The sequence below is a fragment of the Melanerpes formicivorus genome, unplaced genomic scaffold, assembly GCF_026170545.1.
Source record: "Melanerpes formicivorus ecotype bairdi unplaced genomic scaffold, bMelFor1.0.p_v2 SCAF_56, whole genome shotgun sequence".
NCBI lineage: Eukaryota > Metazoa > Chordata > Aves > Piciformes > Picidae > Melanerpes > Melanerpes formicivorus.
In genome coordinates this window covers 4,492,578-4,510,220 of record NW_027142408.1, presented here as the reverse complement: position 1 = coordinate 4,510,220, position 17,643 = coordinate 4,492,578, and the positions used below count along the sequence as shown (strand labels likewise).

The 17,643-nt window shown below is 44.4% G+C and overlaps 1 protein-coding gene across 1 annotated transcript in view; it reads left to right on the top strand.

The window, feature by feature from the left end:
- Window positions 1–3,001, top strand: part of RSPO2 (R-spondin 2) — a 90,900-nt gene extending 87,899 nt beyond the window's left edge. Inside the window, 1 exon segment of the mRNA XM_068161287.1 lies at window positions 865–3,001. Within this exon segment, the coding sequence (XP_068017388.1) occupies window positions 865–974 (110 nt within the window). The 3' untranslated portion in view covers window positions 975–3,001.
- The last annotated feature ends 14,642 nt before the right edge of the window (window positions 3,002–17,643 follow it).

The window sequence follows — 17,643 nt, the reverse complement described above, 5'->3', positions numbered from 1 at the left end:
ATGCTGCTAGAAAACCCAGACCATTTTCCTTCCAGACAGCATTTGGCCGTCTCCTTAAATCCTACTAAAGTTGATAGGATTTTAGCATACACGTAAAAGGTAATGCATTCCTGAAGAAGAGCCTTTGTATCCAGCAGTTTTTCAGTCCCTGGACCTTTGCTAAGAGAATCAAAGGACACTGATTCATATTTAGAGATGAACAGGAAAAGACTTGCCTGCCCTAGAAGCCTGAGGATTTTTGTTCTTTTTCTTGCATTGATTCTAATTTCCTGATGTTAGCTATTTGTCAGTGAATTTCCAATAGTAAGAAACATATAATGAAATGTTTGTTCCTGCACAGTAATGTGCTGTGAGAATTAGGCACAGCATACTAATGAGAAATAGCAGTTCTTTGCAGAGGCAGCACTGTTTGTGCCAAAGCATGCAGGATGACATCCAACTGAATACTTGGGCTGTGATGCCTAAGTTCTCACTGAAATCATGGATGTATTACACTTGAATTAAATAGGATTACTCACTCAAGCAAACGTAGGCAAGGGTCTAAGGCACGCATCCAGCTTTCAGTCAGCTAGGAATCTGTATACTGGTTTGGCTCTGGGCCCCAGGCACTTGCATAACCTTGCTTGCATCAGTTACCCTGCTGAAAGTGAGACCTGTAGCAGGATGGTTACTCATAGCAGCATCACTGTGATGACGCTCAGGGATTCTGTTGCCTTTCATATGACAACAAAAACTGCTCAGTAACCAGCATCACCTTGGCAGTCCCCACTGATAATTTCTTTGCCACTGAGTTTTTCAACCACAGTCTTGTATCACTTCGGTATTCTTTAATTAGTTGACTCATAGTATTTTTCTTTTCCTTAGGGAGAAGACCAACAAAAACAAGGGACAAGAAAAAGAAGAAAAAGAATTTGATGGAAAGGGCTCAGAAACAGCACAGCATCTTTTTAGCCACAGACAAAACAAGCCGGTGAAGACTTTGTTTTCTTGAAATCTTTTTCTTTCTTTTTTTTTTTGCAAAGTGCACAGAAGCTGCTAAATGCTCCTGCTCATGGATGCACGACGAGTCAGCTGCTTTGACAGTATTGGTGGCAAATAACTTGTGGGAAGGAACCGAAAGAAACCACAAGCTTGTTTGTTTTATTTATATAGTTTTGATTTTATTTTATTTTCTTCCTTCTCATTTTTGACTTGAAGACTTCAAGGTCAGGAGTGCACTGAGTTGAATCAGTGGCAGTAGTGCAGAAGTGTGTTAAAGATTTTGTCCTGGCAAAGATAGCCACATGGAAGGGAAGCAGGAAAGAAACCTACGTATCACCCTCGAGAGGACTTGTGCGTATGGAAGTAACAATACAAAAGGAAGTCTTGAAGGTGTAGGTACTGTTGCATTTATGGCCTTTGTCTCCTGTATTGGTTCATTTGAAGAGCAAATGGATTGGACTTACCTACTTAGCATTGATATGCCTTGTTCAGGGCACCTGCTGCGTTGAAACAGTTGTATAATAAAACTGCTTTAAGGTAATACACCGCAGGAGTTACTGCTTAGACCTACAGAAGCACAACAGAATCTTTGTGTACATATTACTCTGTCTGCATATAAATCAACATATTTACTGTACATCTATGCATTTTTATGTATAATACTTCATACATGTTTAAAGTTATGTCCCGTTGGTTCTAGTAATATACTTTGAAATAATCCAGTAAATGTTTGCTTTTTACTATGTTTTAAGAACCTTCTCCTATTTCTCAGTAGCTACAAACTGGATTATTTTTCCTTCTTGTTTGTAAAGCACATTCAGATGGCTAAACTACCTTGTACTGATGCTCAAATGGAGTGTCAGCTCTGAAGTAAACCTACCAGACTAGTAAACTGCAAGCCTTTTCTGCTCTTCTGTGCTCCTATCTCAGCTCCAGTGTATTTTGTCTCAAAAAGAGGAGTTAACATTTTTGTTTAAGATGAGGCACGACACCAATGATCAATGTTAAGAGTGTCAGGAGATAAATTACATGGAAAGTTCTTGGTCCCTAAGATCCTTAGGTCCCTTGGTCCCTAAGATCCTTAGTTCCCTTGGTCCCTAAGATGGTATCTGCAGCTTCAGTCAGATACAATGCATGATGGTTTTATTTTTGTCAGACAGAGCAAACATGAGTAGGGGAGGAACCAAAGAAAAAAGCTGTGTGAGATTGGCCACTCAAAAAGCAGCCAGCACAAACGCCCGAGTTATTGGTGGTTATCTGCAGGTGTTCAACAAGGCTAACCTGAATCTGGTGTTTGCTTGGGGTTTTTTGCAGGGAGGAGTGAAGAGAATATCCTGCATAGGAAGTCAAAATGCGCAGGCTGGTGAGCTAACATCCTTGGGCTTGCATTGGAGGTGATTTTGGAACGCCTGCTGGGAAAAGCCCATAATTAAATGGCTGTTATTTTTAATGTCACTTGGAGAAGTTATTCCAGTTCTCAGACTAAAAGCTGCATGTCACACAAAGCAAGAAGAAAACAGGAGGAGAAGAAAACTGACCTCAGCCCCCTACAAACCTTTCTTTCAACATGTACTTTGGAACAATCCCTCAAGGTGTCAGTTTTATGGGCTAGATGGCTAACAAATAAACACACCCATATTTAGCTAGGACAAGTACTGCTGTGGGCGCAGTAGTCAGACACATATGAGCGTGTCATGAAACCTCTTGAGGACTTTCACTTAACCTTGAGGTTTGCATCATCTTTCGTGTAGAATGTGTTCATATTTGCCTTGAAAATAATAATAATGTTCAGGACAGTGAGATTGTTCTGGTGCTGGGCTGCAGTTCTGGACATTAAATGTTCCCTTCAAAACCCCATCAACCTGACAGTAAGAACTGTAGCTGTTTGCTAACTGGTTATCAAGTTTGGCTGTAAGTGCAGAGAATGCCCTCATACAATCCTTTTAGTAGTGGTTACAAATACTGTATTAGGCATGCCATGGAAAGAATGTTACAAAAGACAATAAAATCATATCACAAACTTCTGAGTAAAATATTTTTGGTCCTTTTTAATTCAAAGACTGTGTTTCTTTGCATGGCACTCACGCAGAAGTGGAGAGTTTTCCACTGGAGTTAAAAATTGGAAGGCTTTCCAAAGAGCTATTTTGTTGATACTTAGGACGTGTTTGAAGAAGCACTGTACACTGGTTTCTCCTGTCCCTATCCTTCACATTCAGAGTTTCCTTGAGAGAGTAAATACAACAAAGTCATCCCTAAGTAACAAGCGCCCCTGTATACAGTTTCTTCTTTGTCCTAAGCAGGTCAGCTAGGGCAGGTCACACAGGAATCTGTCCAGGTGAGTTTTGAGTGTCTTCAGAGAAGGAGGCTCCATGACATCCCTGGACAGCCTGCTCCAGTGCACGCTTACCCTCATAGGAAATAAGTTTTTCCTCATGTTGAGGCAGAGCTGCTTTTGTTCCAGTTTGTATCCATTGCCCCTTTTCCTATCACTTGGCACCAGTGGAAAGAGACTGGCCCCATCTTCCTGACACCCACACTTAAGGTATTTGTAAGCACTGATCAGGTCTGCTCTCAGCCTTCTCTTCTCCAGGCTGAACAGCCCCAGGTTTCTCAATCCTTCCTCATAAGAGATCTTTGTGTTTAGGCTCTTTCGATCCTTGGCACGCCTGATCCTGTTATCCCATCCTGTATTCCTAGAATCTGTCTCTTTAAATTATTAAACAAGCACACAACCCCCCCATCCCCTCCCCAAACCCAAATACCCTTGACTGATATTTATTGCATCTTGGCTGTCCTTGCTAGTGAGAAATCTTGTTAGATGTCTCTTTTCTCATTCCTGGGAGAAAAGCCAGTATTAGAAAATAGTTTTCCTCTTCCACCTTTAGCCCAATATAAAGATGCCTGTGAACGAAGGTGAGCACTTGTAGAACTTGCACAATGTGCCTCCTTATATCTGTATGAGTTCTTATTACAGAAGATTGCAGAGCAGGAAAACACTGAGGTAGCTGAAAAAAGAGGCAAAAAGCCATTAAACGCCATTTTGTCCTTTTTTTGCAATGAAAATTTAAACTATTGTTAAAAATCTTGATTGAAAGCTTGTAAATCGAGGAGACTTAGGGCTTCAACTTTGTCATGTTAATGGAGTGGGATATAGGATAAGAATAACAGGATACTACTGGCACAAGTGGGTGATGCTTCCGCAGGCCAATGCCACCACTTACCAGAGAAGGTCAGAGCTTTCTGAATCCAAGCTGCATGTCTCTTTCCCTTCACTGAGAAAATGTGCTTGACACTGGTTCCCTTTCACTTCTGCTGGTGTAAGCCAGCATAAATTCCAGTAAGATTTAGGCTGATGTTGTTTTGGACTGACACCAACAAGAACAAAATGTACCCTTCTGAAAGTGTAGCCCACAAACCACTCTCAGCTTTTTGTTTAGTTCCTTACCGAAAGCTCTGTGCTGGACCTGGCATGGTTTCTTCCCTGAGAAGCCTCTGTCTGGTAGTGAGGACAGGACACTAGCTTTAGGATGTATTAGAGCAGCCTCATCTACAGGACACCCGAGACATTGTCCTTGGCCAGTGTCTGAAGTGCAGTTCCCATTAGCAAAGCATGACTAGAAGGAGCATCCTAAGGGGGTCCAGCCTTCAGTCTAACTCTTCTGGACCCCAACTCATTACATTTTAATGCAGACCTGTTCTCTTTATGACTAATGAGCACACATCCTCCCTGACAGTGAAGCTGGATCCCTACTGAACTGAGCAGCAGTGTAGCTGCCAGCTGTGGAAGCGCTGCCCAGGCTCCTTGCTTTCAAATCGTATCTTCAGTGGCACTGATATCAAATGGTTGATTTTAACTGGAAAATACCAGTTAAACTAATTGTACAAACACTGAACAGGAGGCTGTTTTGTCCTTCCCAAATCACTTTTCAAAGTAGAAATTCAGCTCAAGAGAGCAAGCAGCAGTAGTTAGAGAAGATGCCTTGGTTTGCAACTACATATTAGCTTTTAAGGAGGCTTTAGGGGAAAGAGAAGTGCTGTGAGAGTTAGTTCCTCCCCAAGTCCTCTTTTTATCAGAAACTTTGGTGAGAGATCGTTTGTTTTGTCTTTCTGAGTGGGCTTGGAGATATTGCTTGTCATCTACAGAAACTAAGGCCCTCAAGTGCAAGGGGGGTTCCTGATCTTTGCTCCAGAATCATTTCAGTCCTTTAGTTGTCTAGTGCTGCATGCACAAAAAAAAATCTCAGGGACATGGAGTACAGCCACAGGATTTCTGTCACAGTTTTGTACTCTCCTTTTGGCCTCACGTTCTTTGTTAGGCTGTGGCCTGGCTTCAGCAGGAGCAGCGAACAGCCCTTCCACCACAGATCTCTTCTGTTCTGCTCATTCTGTTGGCTTGGATACGTAGATCCAAACTAGGGGTGATTCTAGTAATTTATTTTGTGATCAGATAGTCTCTCTAGAGAGAGTTAAATAGAAATTCATGGTCTAAAGGTCGAGTAACAGATGATGAGAAGAATGGGCAAGTATGTATCCTCTTAAATCCATAATCTAAACCAAGAAGTATACAGGCAAGTGTAATGGCCAGCCCTGAGCCAATGGCTGCAGATGCTGGGGAAGTACGAGATGAAAGGACCGCAGATCATAGAATGGTCTGTGTTGGAAGGGACCTCTGAAGGTCATCTAATCCAACCCCCTCTGCAGTCAGCAGGGTCATCTTCAACTAGACAGGTTTCCCAGAGATAATGGTTCACGTGCTCACCTTACACAGTACTGCTAATTGCCACTACTAGGGGCAGAATACTGATCTATTGGCTTGACCTCTTAGAGCTCTTTTTAGGTATTTATACAAAAGTGTTATAGATGACTCCAGGTAAGTTTTTGGTAACAGTTTTATTGGCACTAAAAGATGTCAAAAAGATAATAAAAGGTAATAAAAGGCAATCAAAGCAGCACACTGGGCTTGAGAGGGGACAAAACTCCACCTCCACAGCAGCTTTACAGTAGTTTTCTTCATCTTATACATCTTATATAGTTACATCATCTACATAAACAAACTTATGCAAAATAGAAGGGAGGCATATGATCATGAGTCTTAGAATAGGTGGGCAGACCCCTGCTCCCGTTCACTCTGTGTGGTAAGGGTCAAAGCAGCCACTTGCACGCATGCTCAGTCGTCCAGGCTTCTTATCCAAAGAAAACAAATCCTCAGTTCTTCTCCTTGGCCTTGGTGTCTCTAATTAGCCAAACACACTCTAAGTCTGTAAAATATGCAGCTCCCTCTTTGTTCTCAAAACAGGCTCCTGCAAGCTCCTGACCCCCAGTCCCAGTGCACTCTGAATTCTCTACCTTTAACACAAATCACAGAATCACCAGGATATTCATAACAAAAAGCATTGAATGTTTCTTGCTCTACTGGTATTAAGGGGTAGGTTGGACTCGATCTCAAGGGTCTTTTCCACCCAGAGGAGCTCAGCCCCAGCAAGGAGCCCCAGCCAGCACCCATGGGTGGTATTGGAGGAGTCATCAGTCCTAGCCCTAACAACCGGGGGGCCACCAGGCCCCCCGGCCTTTTGTCACCACCACCATCACCCAGTGCACACCATGGGGACTCCATGGGTACTCACCAGAGATGAGAGGAGGATCCTCAGCCCAGATGGGCTCAGCTTAGGGCTGCTGCCCTTCCTGGGGCAGATTAAATAGGGGAGTGGGTGGGGAGGGCAAAGTGACCACACCTGGGGTGGGAGGAGACTCCAATAGAGCCCAGGTGCTGTGGGTTTGAGGGGAAAAGGGGGGGAAATGGGGTGGGTGAGGGGCTTTTAGGGTATCAGGTGATGATAGGACTGGGGGAATGGAAAAAAAAAATCAACTAGAAATGGGTATATTCAAACTGGATGTCAGGAAGAAGTTCTTCCCCATGAGGGTGGAGAGAGACTGGCACAGGTTGCCCAGGGAGGTGGTGGAAGCCTCATCCCTGGAGGTGTTTGAGGCCAGGCTGGATGTGGCTCTGGGCAACCTGATCTAGTGCTCTCATGGCAGGGTGGCTGGAACTAGATGATCCTTGAGGTCCCCTCCAACCCCAACAATTCTATGATTCTCAAACAATTTTACAGTTTAGGCTGGGTGTTAGGAAGAAATTCTTCCCAGAGAGAGAGATTGGCCCTAGGAATCTGCTGCCCAGGGAGGTGGTGGAGTCACCATCCCTGGAGGTGTTTAGGAAGAGCCTGGATGAGGCACTTGGTGCCATGGGTTAATTGATGAGATGGTGCTGGGTGATAGGTTGGACTCGATGATCTTGAAGGTCTTTTCCAACTTGGTTCATTCTGTGATTCTACTGAAATACTGAGATAGTTTAGATAGCAGGTTTCTACTTTTCTTTCTTTCCCCTCCCCACCCCGCTTCATTGTGCACTCATCACCTGAAGGTATATTAGACTTTGAAATAAAACAATCATAGAATCAATCTTCCACTTTATGACAAGGTGATAGCTCACAGAAGATTTTCAGCAGGAAGAACAAATGTGGAAGAACTCTTTTCATTCTGAATTGTGTATGCAGTTATGAGGACGATGCATGAATGCGGAATAATAGTGTTTTAAAAATCTGTACTTGGCTGACCAAAATTGTGTGCCTTATTATAGCTGAGCTGCAGCTCTGCAGTGCTGATTAGCTGAGTGAGGCAATCACTCTTCATTCCTATCCTCATTTTATTATTGTTTTTCCTTCATGCAAACTCTGCAGCGTAAGGATTTGAGGTTTTAGCCTACTCTTTTTTCCACTTCCCTCAGGTGACCTGTCTGGTGGATGTGGGGCAGGCTGTGGATGTAGTCTGCTTGGACTTCAGCAAGGCCTTTGATACCATCCCCCACAGCAAACTCCTGGCCAAGCTATCAGCCCCTGGCTTGGACAGCAGCTCTCTGAGCTGGGTTAGGAACTGGCTGGAGGCTGAGCCCAGAGAGTGGTGGTGAATGGTGCCACAGCCAGCTGGCAGCCAGGCACCAGTGGTGTGCCCCAGGAATCAGTGCTGGGCTCCATCCTGTTCAATATCTTTATTGATGATCTGGACAAGGGGATTGAGTCCATCATCAGTAAATGTGCAGATGAGAGCAAGCTAGGGACAGGAGTTGGTCTGTTAGATGGTAGGAGAGCTCTGCAGAGGGACCTTGCCAGGCTGGACAGATGGGCAGAGGCCAACGGCATGAGATTTAACACATCTAAGTGCCAGGTTCTACACATTGGCCACAACAACCCCATGCAGTGCTACAGGCTGGGGTCAGAGTGGCTGGAGAGCAGCCAGGCAGAGAGGGACCTGGGGGTACTGGTTAATAGTAGGCTGAACACGAGCCAGCAGTGTGCCCAGGTGGCCAAGAAGACCAAGGGCATCCTGGCCTGCATCAGGAACTGTGTGGCCAGCAGGAGCAGGGAGGTCATTCTGCCCTTTACTCAGCACGGGTTAGGCCACATCTTGAGTACTGTGTCCAGTTCTGGGCTCCTCAGGTTAGGAAAGATGTTGAGTTGCTGGAAGGTGTCCAGAGAAGGGCAACAAAGCTGGGGAGGGGTCTGGAGCACAGTCCTGAGAGGAGAGGCTGAGGGAGCTGGGGTTGCTTAGCCTGGAGAAGGCTCATGGGAGACCTTCTTGCTCTCTACAACTCCCTGAAGGGAGGTTGTAGCCAGGTGGGGGTTGGTCTCTTCTCCCAGGCAACCAGCACCAGAACAAGGGGACACAGTCTCAAGCTGTGCCAGGGGAAGTTTAGGCTCAAGGTGAGGAGAAAGTTCTTCACAGAGAGAGTTGCTAGGCATCGGAATATGCTGCCCAGGGAGGTGGTGGAGTCACCATCCCTGGAGGTGTTCAAGAGGGGATTGGACGTGGCACTTGGTGCCATGGTTTAGTAGTCTTTTCCAACCTTACTGGTTCTATGATTCTATGTTCCCTATACCATAATTCAAGGAATTCTCACAAGATCTAAGCTGCAGATGCTTTGCAATGCGTAGCTGACCTGCAGAAGTTTTGGCATGTATTTGCAAGTTACACAGCCAGCCACTCTGAATAAACTCCAGATGTGGTTCAGAGAGAGAAAGTAGGTAGCAGAGGCATTCTGGAAAAGTATATTGGGTGCTTACAATTCCTCCGGTCAGCTTCGAGGTGTGATGTAAAAAGAAAGGGCAGATGCATTACCTGGGAATCCTCTAAGTCCAAGCATCCTCTGCTCTGTTGGTTCTGTGATGTTATAGTTCTCTTCTATCACACCAATACCAAAGTCCTCTTAAATGATTTTTACTAACTGTTGTTTGTGAAACTGCTTTTGCTAAGCATTGATTGAAGAAAAGAGTTGCCTTGAAAGTTTTGTGGATGAAAGAACTCTCACAGGACCAAACTGTTTCAAACATGACACTCCTGCATTTTAAGCATGACATCCCATACATTGGCATCCACTCTGCATAGTGCACCTGGATCAACAAACTGTGGTTTTAAAACTCTCAAAATTACACAGTTCATCCTGTATGGAAAAGAAAGGAAAAAAACACATGTCCAAGTGAGACTTCATTTCAAACCCACCTCTCTCTATATACAGTCATGACTTCTCAGCTTTGCTTTGCCTGCTGAACCTGTAGAGCTTTGGCCTAGCCTGTTCGCAACACTTTTGCCATCTACTGCACATCAAAACCCAAGTAAGTGTGAGATGACAAGGGAGAACAGCTTCCTGAAAAGGATACACGATAGCTCTGCATGTAGTTATTGTTCTGAAGGACTAGATGTGTGTGTATGGCCAGAGAACAGCAGTGCACAGCCAGGAACTGATTTTTCTTGTATAGATGTGTTTGTGCAGCTGAGGTGGTGCTGCTGAAACCTGACTCAGAAGCCTTTCACTTAGCAGTGGCAGCCAGGCACTTCAGAGTTCCCATCTCACTTCTGCACAGACTGTCAGAGGTCACCATTACCAACCTTTCTCCTCAGCTATATGCTTGTTGAGAGCCATGCATGTTCATCTGAAGTGAAATAGACAGAAATGTATAGGAGTGTGTAAATTAGAGCAGCCCAGAAACAAGCATTCTACCATGTAACACACTGCTATGTGCCAGAATGTGGTCTACTCATGCTGTCTGTGGGGCTTCCTTACAGTACAACTGGAGTTCTTCTGTCTAGCAAATGAGGAATCAGTTCCATTCACATTATTCTGTAATAAACAGAGAGGGAAACACTAAGAAAGAGAAAAGGGTCTGTCCACCTTTGTTGGCCCTTTGGGTTTCCAGTGAATTCCTCCATGATTTTTCCTCAAAGATATATAAATATTTAAAGAAAAGAACTGAGTAACATGGTGACCTTTCTGGAAATAATGAAGTGTAAGCCTCATGCAGATCTAAATTGTTTTCATGCCTGACAAATGCACTAGTGCCTAGTCCAGACAGATATACATCCAAGAGGAACTCTGCAGACCAGGACTGTGCCGGGCTCTTTCAGAAGTCATTACAAGCATGTATCTTATGACATAGCAGCTCTTTATTTTGTTGCCAGCATCACTATCTGAGATAGAAGCTACTCCAGAAGGCAGGCCAAATACAAGCCTGATTATTGAGTCCTAAATAGCTGGCTGCTCTTCAGGGAATGCTATTTTTTTCTTTATCTGAGGAGCTACCATTAAGAATTTAATTGATTCCTCTGAAGTTGAAAACCACAGTTCCCAACCTTCTGCTTGCAGAGCCTTTCCTTCACAGTTGTTGGGCATTTGCCACGTTTGCTTTCAATACCTCAAACAGAGCAGCATATCTTCCCAAAGCTGTAGTTGCTGTTCACATGCAGTAACTTTTCCAAACAAACTAGATACTCTTTTATTTTGGAGGCTCTTATGATTTTGTGCTAGTGACCAACATTAAATATTGCTCCTTTAAACATTAAAAGCTGGCCGGGGTGTGGTGGAGTCTCCCTCTATGGAGATATTCAAGACCTGCCTGGATGTGCTCCTGTGTGATCTGCTCTAGGTGACCCTGCTCTGGCAGGGGGGTTGGACTGGATGAGCTTTGGAGGTCCCTTCCAGCCCCTAACACTCTGTGATCCTTCAACACTATTTGCAAAGCGAAATGATTGCAGACTGGCTGCACTCTGCCTTGGTTTCAACTAGTACAAGCTAACTAAGAAAAACTAACCAATAAAGAGAGAAGTTTGCAAGCTGGTCTGGGCACTAGATCAAGCAGATCTGAAGTAGAGAAGGGGTGCTGAAGTGAAGGGAAAATCTCAAACCGTGGAATATATTCCACTTATTCTGTGGCACTATCCTGTACTTTTGGAAGAGAGACAAAAGAGGTTGCAGGTCTCACATTTGAACACAGTCATTTAAAACAAAGGAAAACCAATACCATGAAGAGATAAAACGTATCTGAGGAAATAGGGAAACAATTTTCATGCTGTTTTTGCAAAACCCAACCCCAACACTATGAGAAGTTCAGTTCAGTCTGGATAACTCCCAATTGGTGATTTCAGAAGTGTTCTGTTTTTTCTCTGGGCTGTTTGTATTCTCTCCGCTACTTTTAGTGAGCCTAAAGAATCTATGGTTAAGAAGAGTAATGCTGAAGACATGTATATTAAAGAGTATACTTGTTCCTCCCTCAAAACTAGGCAGCTCCAAAGGGGTTTCTGAGAACACAGAATCAAAGCTATTTATTCCAGATGATGACTGCAGAGACAACAGTAGACATGAAAATGTGGACACTGAAGAAGTGACTTTATAGTGATAAATGATAAGTGAAGCAAAAAAAAAGTCAATACTGCACCACTTGTGCAACCCTCAGTAGCATGGAAGCATAAAAGTGATTAATTTCCTTTAGACTTCTTATCTGGATGAAATGAATGCAGAGTGCTGTCTGTAGCACCATGGAAACTGTCTCTGCCAGTCTCCTTGCAGGTCTTACCCTGTGGCAGGTAAAATCTCCAGACAGTTAGAAGCATCAGGTCTTGCAAGCCCCGTTTAGCACCGGCCTCTCAACTTAACTCAAAAGAAATATTTATGGAACTACAAGAAAATGTAGACTGAACGAGACTCCCAGAAGATGTGTGGTGTCTCTTCCTGTGCAGACTTTGCCTGGGTGACTCTTGACAATCTGCTGACCTGATGTTCTTAGAAGCTGTACAGGTGTGGCACCACTACCACTGCGAGCTGTGCTCTCAGACCCTCCAGCACTAGACAGAAACTGGAACCATGTGTTGGAATTTCAGGAGCCACATTTCATAGTCCCACACATGAGTTCATGAAAACACAGATGCTGAGGCTGGATTTTGAGCAGTGTTCCAGCCTGAGCACCTGTCTGGTTTTGCTACTTGTGATATGGAAGTAGCACTTCCAAGCAAGGCATGTGATGGAGCAGGGAGGAAATACGATTCTTAATTCACTGAGACATTTACACCTCAGAACCCTTAGAGAGGCTGAGTACCTCCTCACCTCCCCGTGCAAATGTGTGCCAGTATTTAGTCATTCTTTAATTTAGAAGTTTTCCAGTGACACACTAGCTTCAGCCCTGTCCATTGAGGAAGAGGATTAAATGATCAGACAATATTGATGAGGTGAGCAATCTTCAGAGTAAGGCTGGGACAGACATCTGGGTAAAGGAGCTTTGTTAGACCGTTCAGCTGAATCTGGAGATCTTGCGGAGGTGAAGCTGTCAGACACCACTGTGTTAATTTTGCTTGTGAGCTCCCAGAAGGCCCCCAGATGCTTGAGGTTTAACCCCAGCTGGCAACTGAGCCCTGCACAGCAGCTCACTCACTCTGCCCCAGTGTGTTGGGGGAGAGGACTGGAAGAGTAAAAGCAAGAAAACGTGTGGGTTCAGATAGAGACAGTTTAACAGGCAAAGCAAAAGCAAACAAGTTCAATCACTACTTCTCAGGCGTGTTTGGAGCCATCCTAAGAAAACAAGGCTCCATCACATGCAATGGCTGCTTGGGAGGACAGACACCATCACCCAAAGTGTCTGTCCTCCCCCTTCCTTATTCTCCCAGCTTTATATGCTCAGCATATCATCATATGGTATGGAATACCCCTTTGGCCAACTGGAGTCAGGTGTCCCAGCTGTGTACCCTCCCAGCTTTTGTGCACTTCCAGCCTACCATCTGCTGACGTGGTGTGAGAGATAGGAAAGGCCTTGACCCTGTAAGCTTTGCTCAGTAGTAACCTAAACATCCCAGTGTCATTAATGCTGCTTCCAGCACAAACACAAAGCACAGCCCCATACGAGCTGCTGTGAAGACACTGAACTCGACCACAGCTAAAACCTGCCCAAGGTTTCACTGAATTTCCATGAGTCTGAGCAAGCACAAACTGTGAAAACACAGACTTGGCTGGTGTCTGAAATGGCACCCCATTTTGGGGAGAAAGTTCATGCTGCTGTTCATGCAGATGCAGATAAAAGCAGCACATTCCCCAGATTTTCTGCTCAGGCTGCAGGGCAGTGTAATCGTAAGCGAGCCAGAACCCTACCCTTAAACCTTCTGGGAATTAACATCAGATGTAATCCAAGACACAGGCTCATGAATGCTGTTTGTCAGGGAATTCTCTCTGTGAGTAGGTACTGCTCAGCTTCAGAGCTTCAAAAGTGGGTTTAAAGTGTGTAGTGTATTTACATCTTTAGTAACTGTCTAATAGTAGCAGTGATTAATAAATGCATGATACCGTGGAGATATCGAACCAGAAAATGGCAGTGGCAGAGGACACTGAGCTCTAATAGGAACTGAGGCCCCCCCCCAGGCTATGGTTTTTATGAATTCCATGTAATCCATAGCAGAAAGGAGGAAACGGACACCAAGGGCTTTGTGTGAAGAGGGGCTTGTGTTGGTGCATGTTCTGTTTCTCAGTACCAGACCTGGTAAGCAGGGATCTGCCTTTGATGGCACTCCAGCAAAACTCCTGCAATCGAGGCTGCTTCGCCCACAACAGTGAAGGCTGAAGTAAATTTGTAGAGTTGGTAGTGTTGAGGCCCCAGTTCCATATGCAAAATTCTTCTTCATACAAGCATTCCTTTTGCCATAGTCCTGAAAACTAATTTTTCAGATCTGTTGAGTCAAAGGCGGTCTGTTTAGAGAAATTAGTGACCATCAGCTGAAAAACATTCACAAACCTCTGGCTTGTAGTGTCGTGCCAGCCTGTGAGAGCTTTCAGGATTGGTCCTGCAAGGCATGATCTCTCACTCAGGCTCAGAGGAACAGAAATATGTATCAAAAAGGTTGTTGCAGGAGAGAAAAGGACAGGTTGAGCTAAGACTATGATGCTACAGAGAGAACGATGGCAGAACGTATCAGTCATATTTCAAACTAATTGAGCACAACTGCAGTCTTAAGCTAAAAGATCTCTAAGACCCTCAGGTACCTGGCATGAGAAAGAGTGCCAGAATGAGGGTAGTGCTAACAACATCTAGGGCAGAGAAGTAATAAAAACGTTGTAAACAAATCAAAACTGTAGAGAAGACAAACCACAAAGCTACCTTTCTAAAGAGGCCATAAAGGAAATCAGCTGTGGCTTTTTTGGCAGGTTAACATTCTTTTTGATCGTTTTTTTTTCTTCCTTGAAATTGTATTAGGGGTTGTGTGTGCAAATATTTCTGTTTAACTTGCTGTCTAAGATGATGCATTTGGAAAGAGTGCTGCAGTTTCAATCTCTGATTGGAAATGTCACGGCAGTGCTTAAAACAAAAGGAAGAATTAAAGTCTTTAATAAGGAACTCATGTAGTAGTTCCATTTCATTGTCTCATACTTTGTGTCAAGTGGTAGCTGCTAATATTTTTTGCAGACAGTTATGGAGACCTAGAATAGAAACAGATGCTTCACTTCAGAAAAATCAGTGTTCTCAAATGACCCTGTGTTGCTGGATCTTTGATGTTACCCTTCTGCCTCTTAGGTAAGAGTTAGTTTAAATCCATTTAGCCTATAAGCTTGGCCTTGGCTGAACACACTGCACTTCAGGCACAGGCAAGAGCAGAGCTCGAAGAGATGAGCACTACTGCAGGCTTTGCTGGCTCAACAAGCAGGAATTACTGTAACTTGTCACAGCTGTGGAGCACTGCGGTGTTAATCCCCTTCTCAAGAATAAGTCACTTGGGTGAGCACTGCGGCCACAGTGTTCTGGAAGGAAATCCATTTACACGGCTGGCATGTCATTTCACAGTCTGCATGAGAAAGAAGTTAGAGGGAGGGATGCTGGTAGAGGGAGGGATGCTGGTAGAGGAAGGGATGCTGGTAGAGGGAGGGATGCTGGTAGAGGAAGGGATGCTGGTAGAGGGAGGGATGCTGGTTGAGAGAGGGATGGTGGTAGAGGGAGGGATGGTGGTAGAGGGAGGGATGCTGGTAGAGGAAGGGATGCTGGTAGAGGGAGGGATGCTGGTAGAGGAAGGGATGCTGGTAGAGGGAGGGATGCTGGTAGAGGAAGGGATGCTGGTAGAGGAAGGGATGCTGGTAGAGGGAGGGATGCTGGTTGAGAGAGGGATGGTGGTAGAGGGAGGGATGCTGGTTGAGAGAGGGATACAGATGAGAGAAAGTGGTTTTCCCACCAAGAAGATTTCCATGACAGGCTTTCTTCCTCAGCTCTGTGGGTGAGATTTTGCAAAAATCTTGGGGCCTGAAGATTCACGTGGCTGCATCTCAATCATTGTTCTCTAGAACTCTTCCAATGACTTGCTTGACCTCTGTGTGAATCACTTTGATTAGATGTCATCATCCTGATTCAGAGCTAGTGAAAAGACAGGAATGCCTCTTCTTGATATTAGGAAATGGCAATGTCATTTGACTAGTGCTGCAGCCATTCTCTTGCTTGCTACTGCTTCTCTTGGGATCCTGAGCCTAGTGCCTCTGTTTGACTTTAGACGGAGAACAGTCAGAGAATGCTCACACCTATGTAAGACTTGTCATGCACTTGGAAAGATCAGTGACAAGTTTGTCCCCAGTGCTAAAACAACTGAAAGGGTCGTTGACAGAAGTACCTTCAGGAGAAAATTCCAAAGGAAGACCTCTGGTCTGTCCACACAATAATAAACCAGAGCATCTTTCCACACCTGTGAAGAGGAAGCAGAGATCAACCAAATGTCCCAGGCAGTGTTTTTCATAACTGAATCCTCACCTTTCTCCCCCAGAAGATCAGAACAGGATGAATCTTACTGAAGCTGTTCTGTTCTGTTAACTTCTGCACAGAAGACACCAAAATTACCCTCTTCTGGATGTCCGGTGCCTGCTACAATACTTGGTTAAAGCTAAGGTGCTTCCTTAGGATTAGTGCCACATATTCAGGCAGCTGCCAACTCTGTAGATTATAAAATGTTCAAGATCTTCAGTTTCTGCATGAAATCTTTAATCACAGCTCATGTTTGTTGCCTCTATGCATTTTCCCTGACTTGCTTTCTCCTCATAAAATCCTCCTACCACATGCTGTCCTTTAATTCAAGCTCTCTGCACAAAACAAGTGGAAATATTCAAGTATTACACAACAAAAATGTTTATAGTAGCGGCAGATACCAGGAGTGTAACTAAAACAATAGGAAAGATGTATTAGCTCAAAGATAAATGAATGAATGTTAAATTAAGCTGAACCTTCGAGAAGTAAATATTTAAATCGAGCCACAAAGATGGCTCAGAGAGCATAAAGCTTTGGGGAAATATGAAGTGTTCTGCTGAGCAGAGTTCTGAATGTGAATGTGAAAATTTGCATTAAGCTTTATGCAAATGTCTGCATACCATAAAACTGAGTGGAAGCCAAGGAGGATGTCTCGCTTTGTTGTGTAAATTGCAAGTCAAAGCAGCACTGCTAGGGCTCCACTGACTGTTGTTTGCCCTCCATGCCTGTAATAAACGTTGCCAAATGAATAGCAGCACTTCATTTCTTTCTACTTTGTCCAGGCCTTTCTGGACCAGAGTCTTGAAAGAAAAGCTACCCCAGAGGAGAAGGAGGGCAACAGCATTCCAAAACTCTGAGCAGAAATATTTCCACCCTTGCTAGCACGAATGCTAAGAGCAGCCCAACACGCTCTTAGGCCTTTTGCAATTTCCCTTAGCAACTGCAGAATCACAGCCCATATGAAGAAGGGAGCTGTCACCCAGAGAGGGGCTGACAATTCTTCAAAGAAAACTGAGAAGGGAACAGAGGCTTCAGCTCCATCCCCGCAGAAGGCCACAGACTGTCCAGGGACTTTGGTGGAGCATGTGACTGGGAAGGGTCACAATGCAAACAGTACAGCAGCAGTGAGCTGTGCTGGAGCCTCTTCTGTTACAAACATCAAATATTGCCTCCAAGAATCAGGGGAAAGGCTTAATTTTTCATAACAGACTTTGCCACAACTTTTTCCTCTCTTTTCCTCAGAGAGATGGAGAAAGGGACCACTCTGAGCACATCACCTCCCAGGATCTCCTGACCACAGTTTTGTCTGAGTGTGCCTCAGTTCCTCTGATCTCGATTTTTACTGTAACTTTATTTAATTACCACTCTCCTCTTTCAAGAGTTTTGTGTTGCCTGCCAGTTTTGTATTAATGCAATAATATTCCATTGCTGAAAGAGTTGTTTGCAAAGATTAATATTTGACTGCTCTTTTCCAGTTTGAGCAAGCAAATTTCCATGCAGTATGTGCCCTATGCATAGCCATCTCTGCTCAGGTAGGAAGAAAAAGCACTCAGTAATTTTTACTGCCTGGGATTTCTCC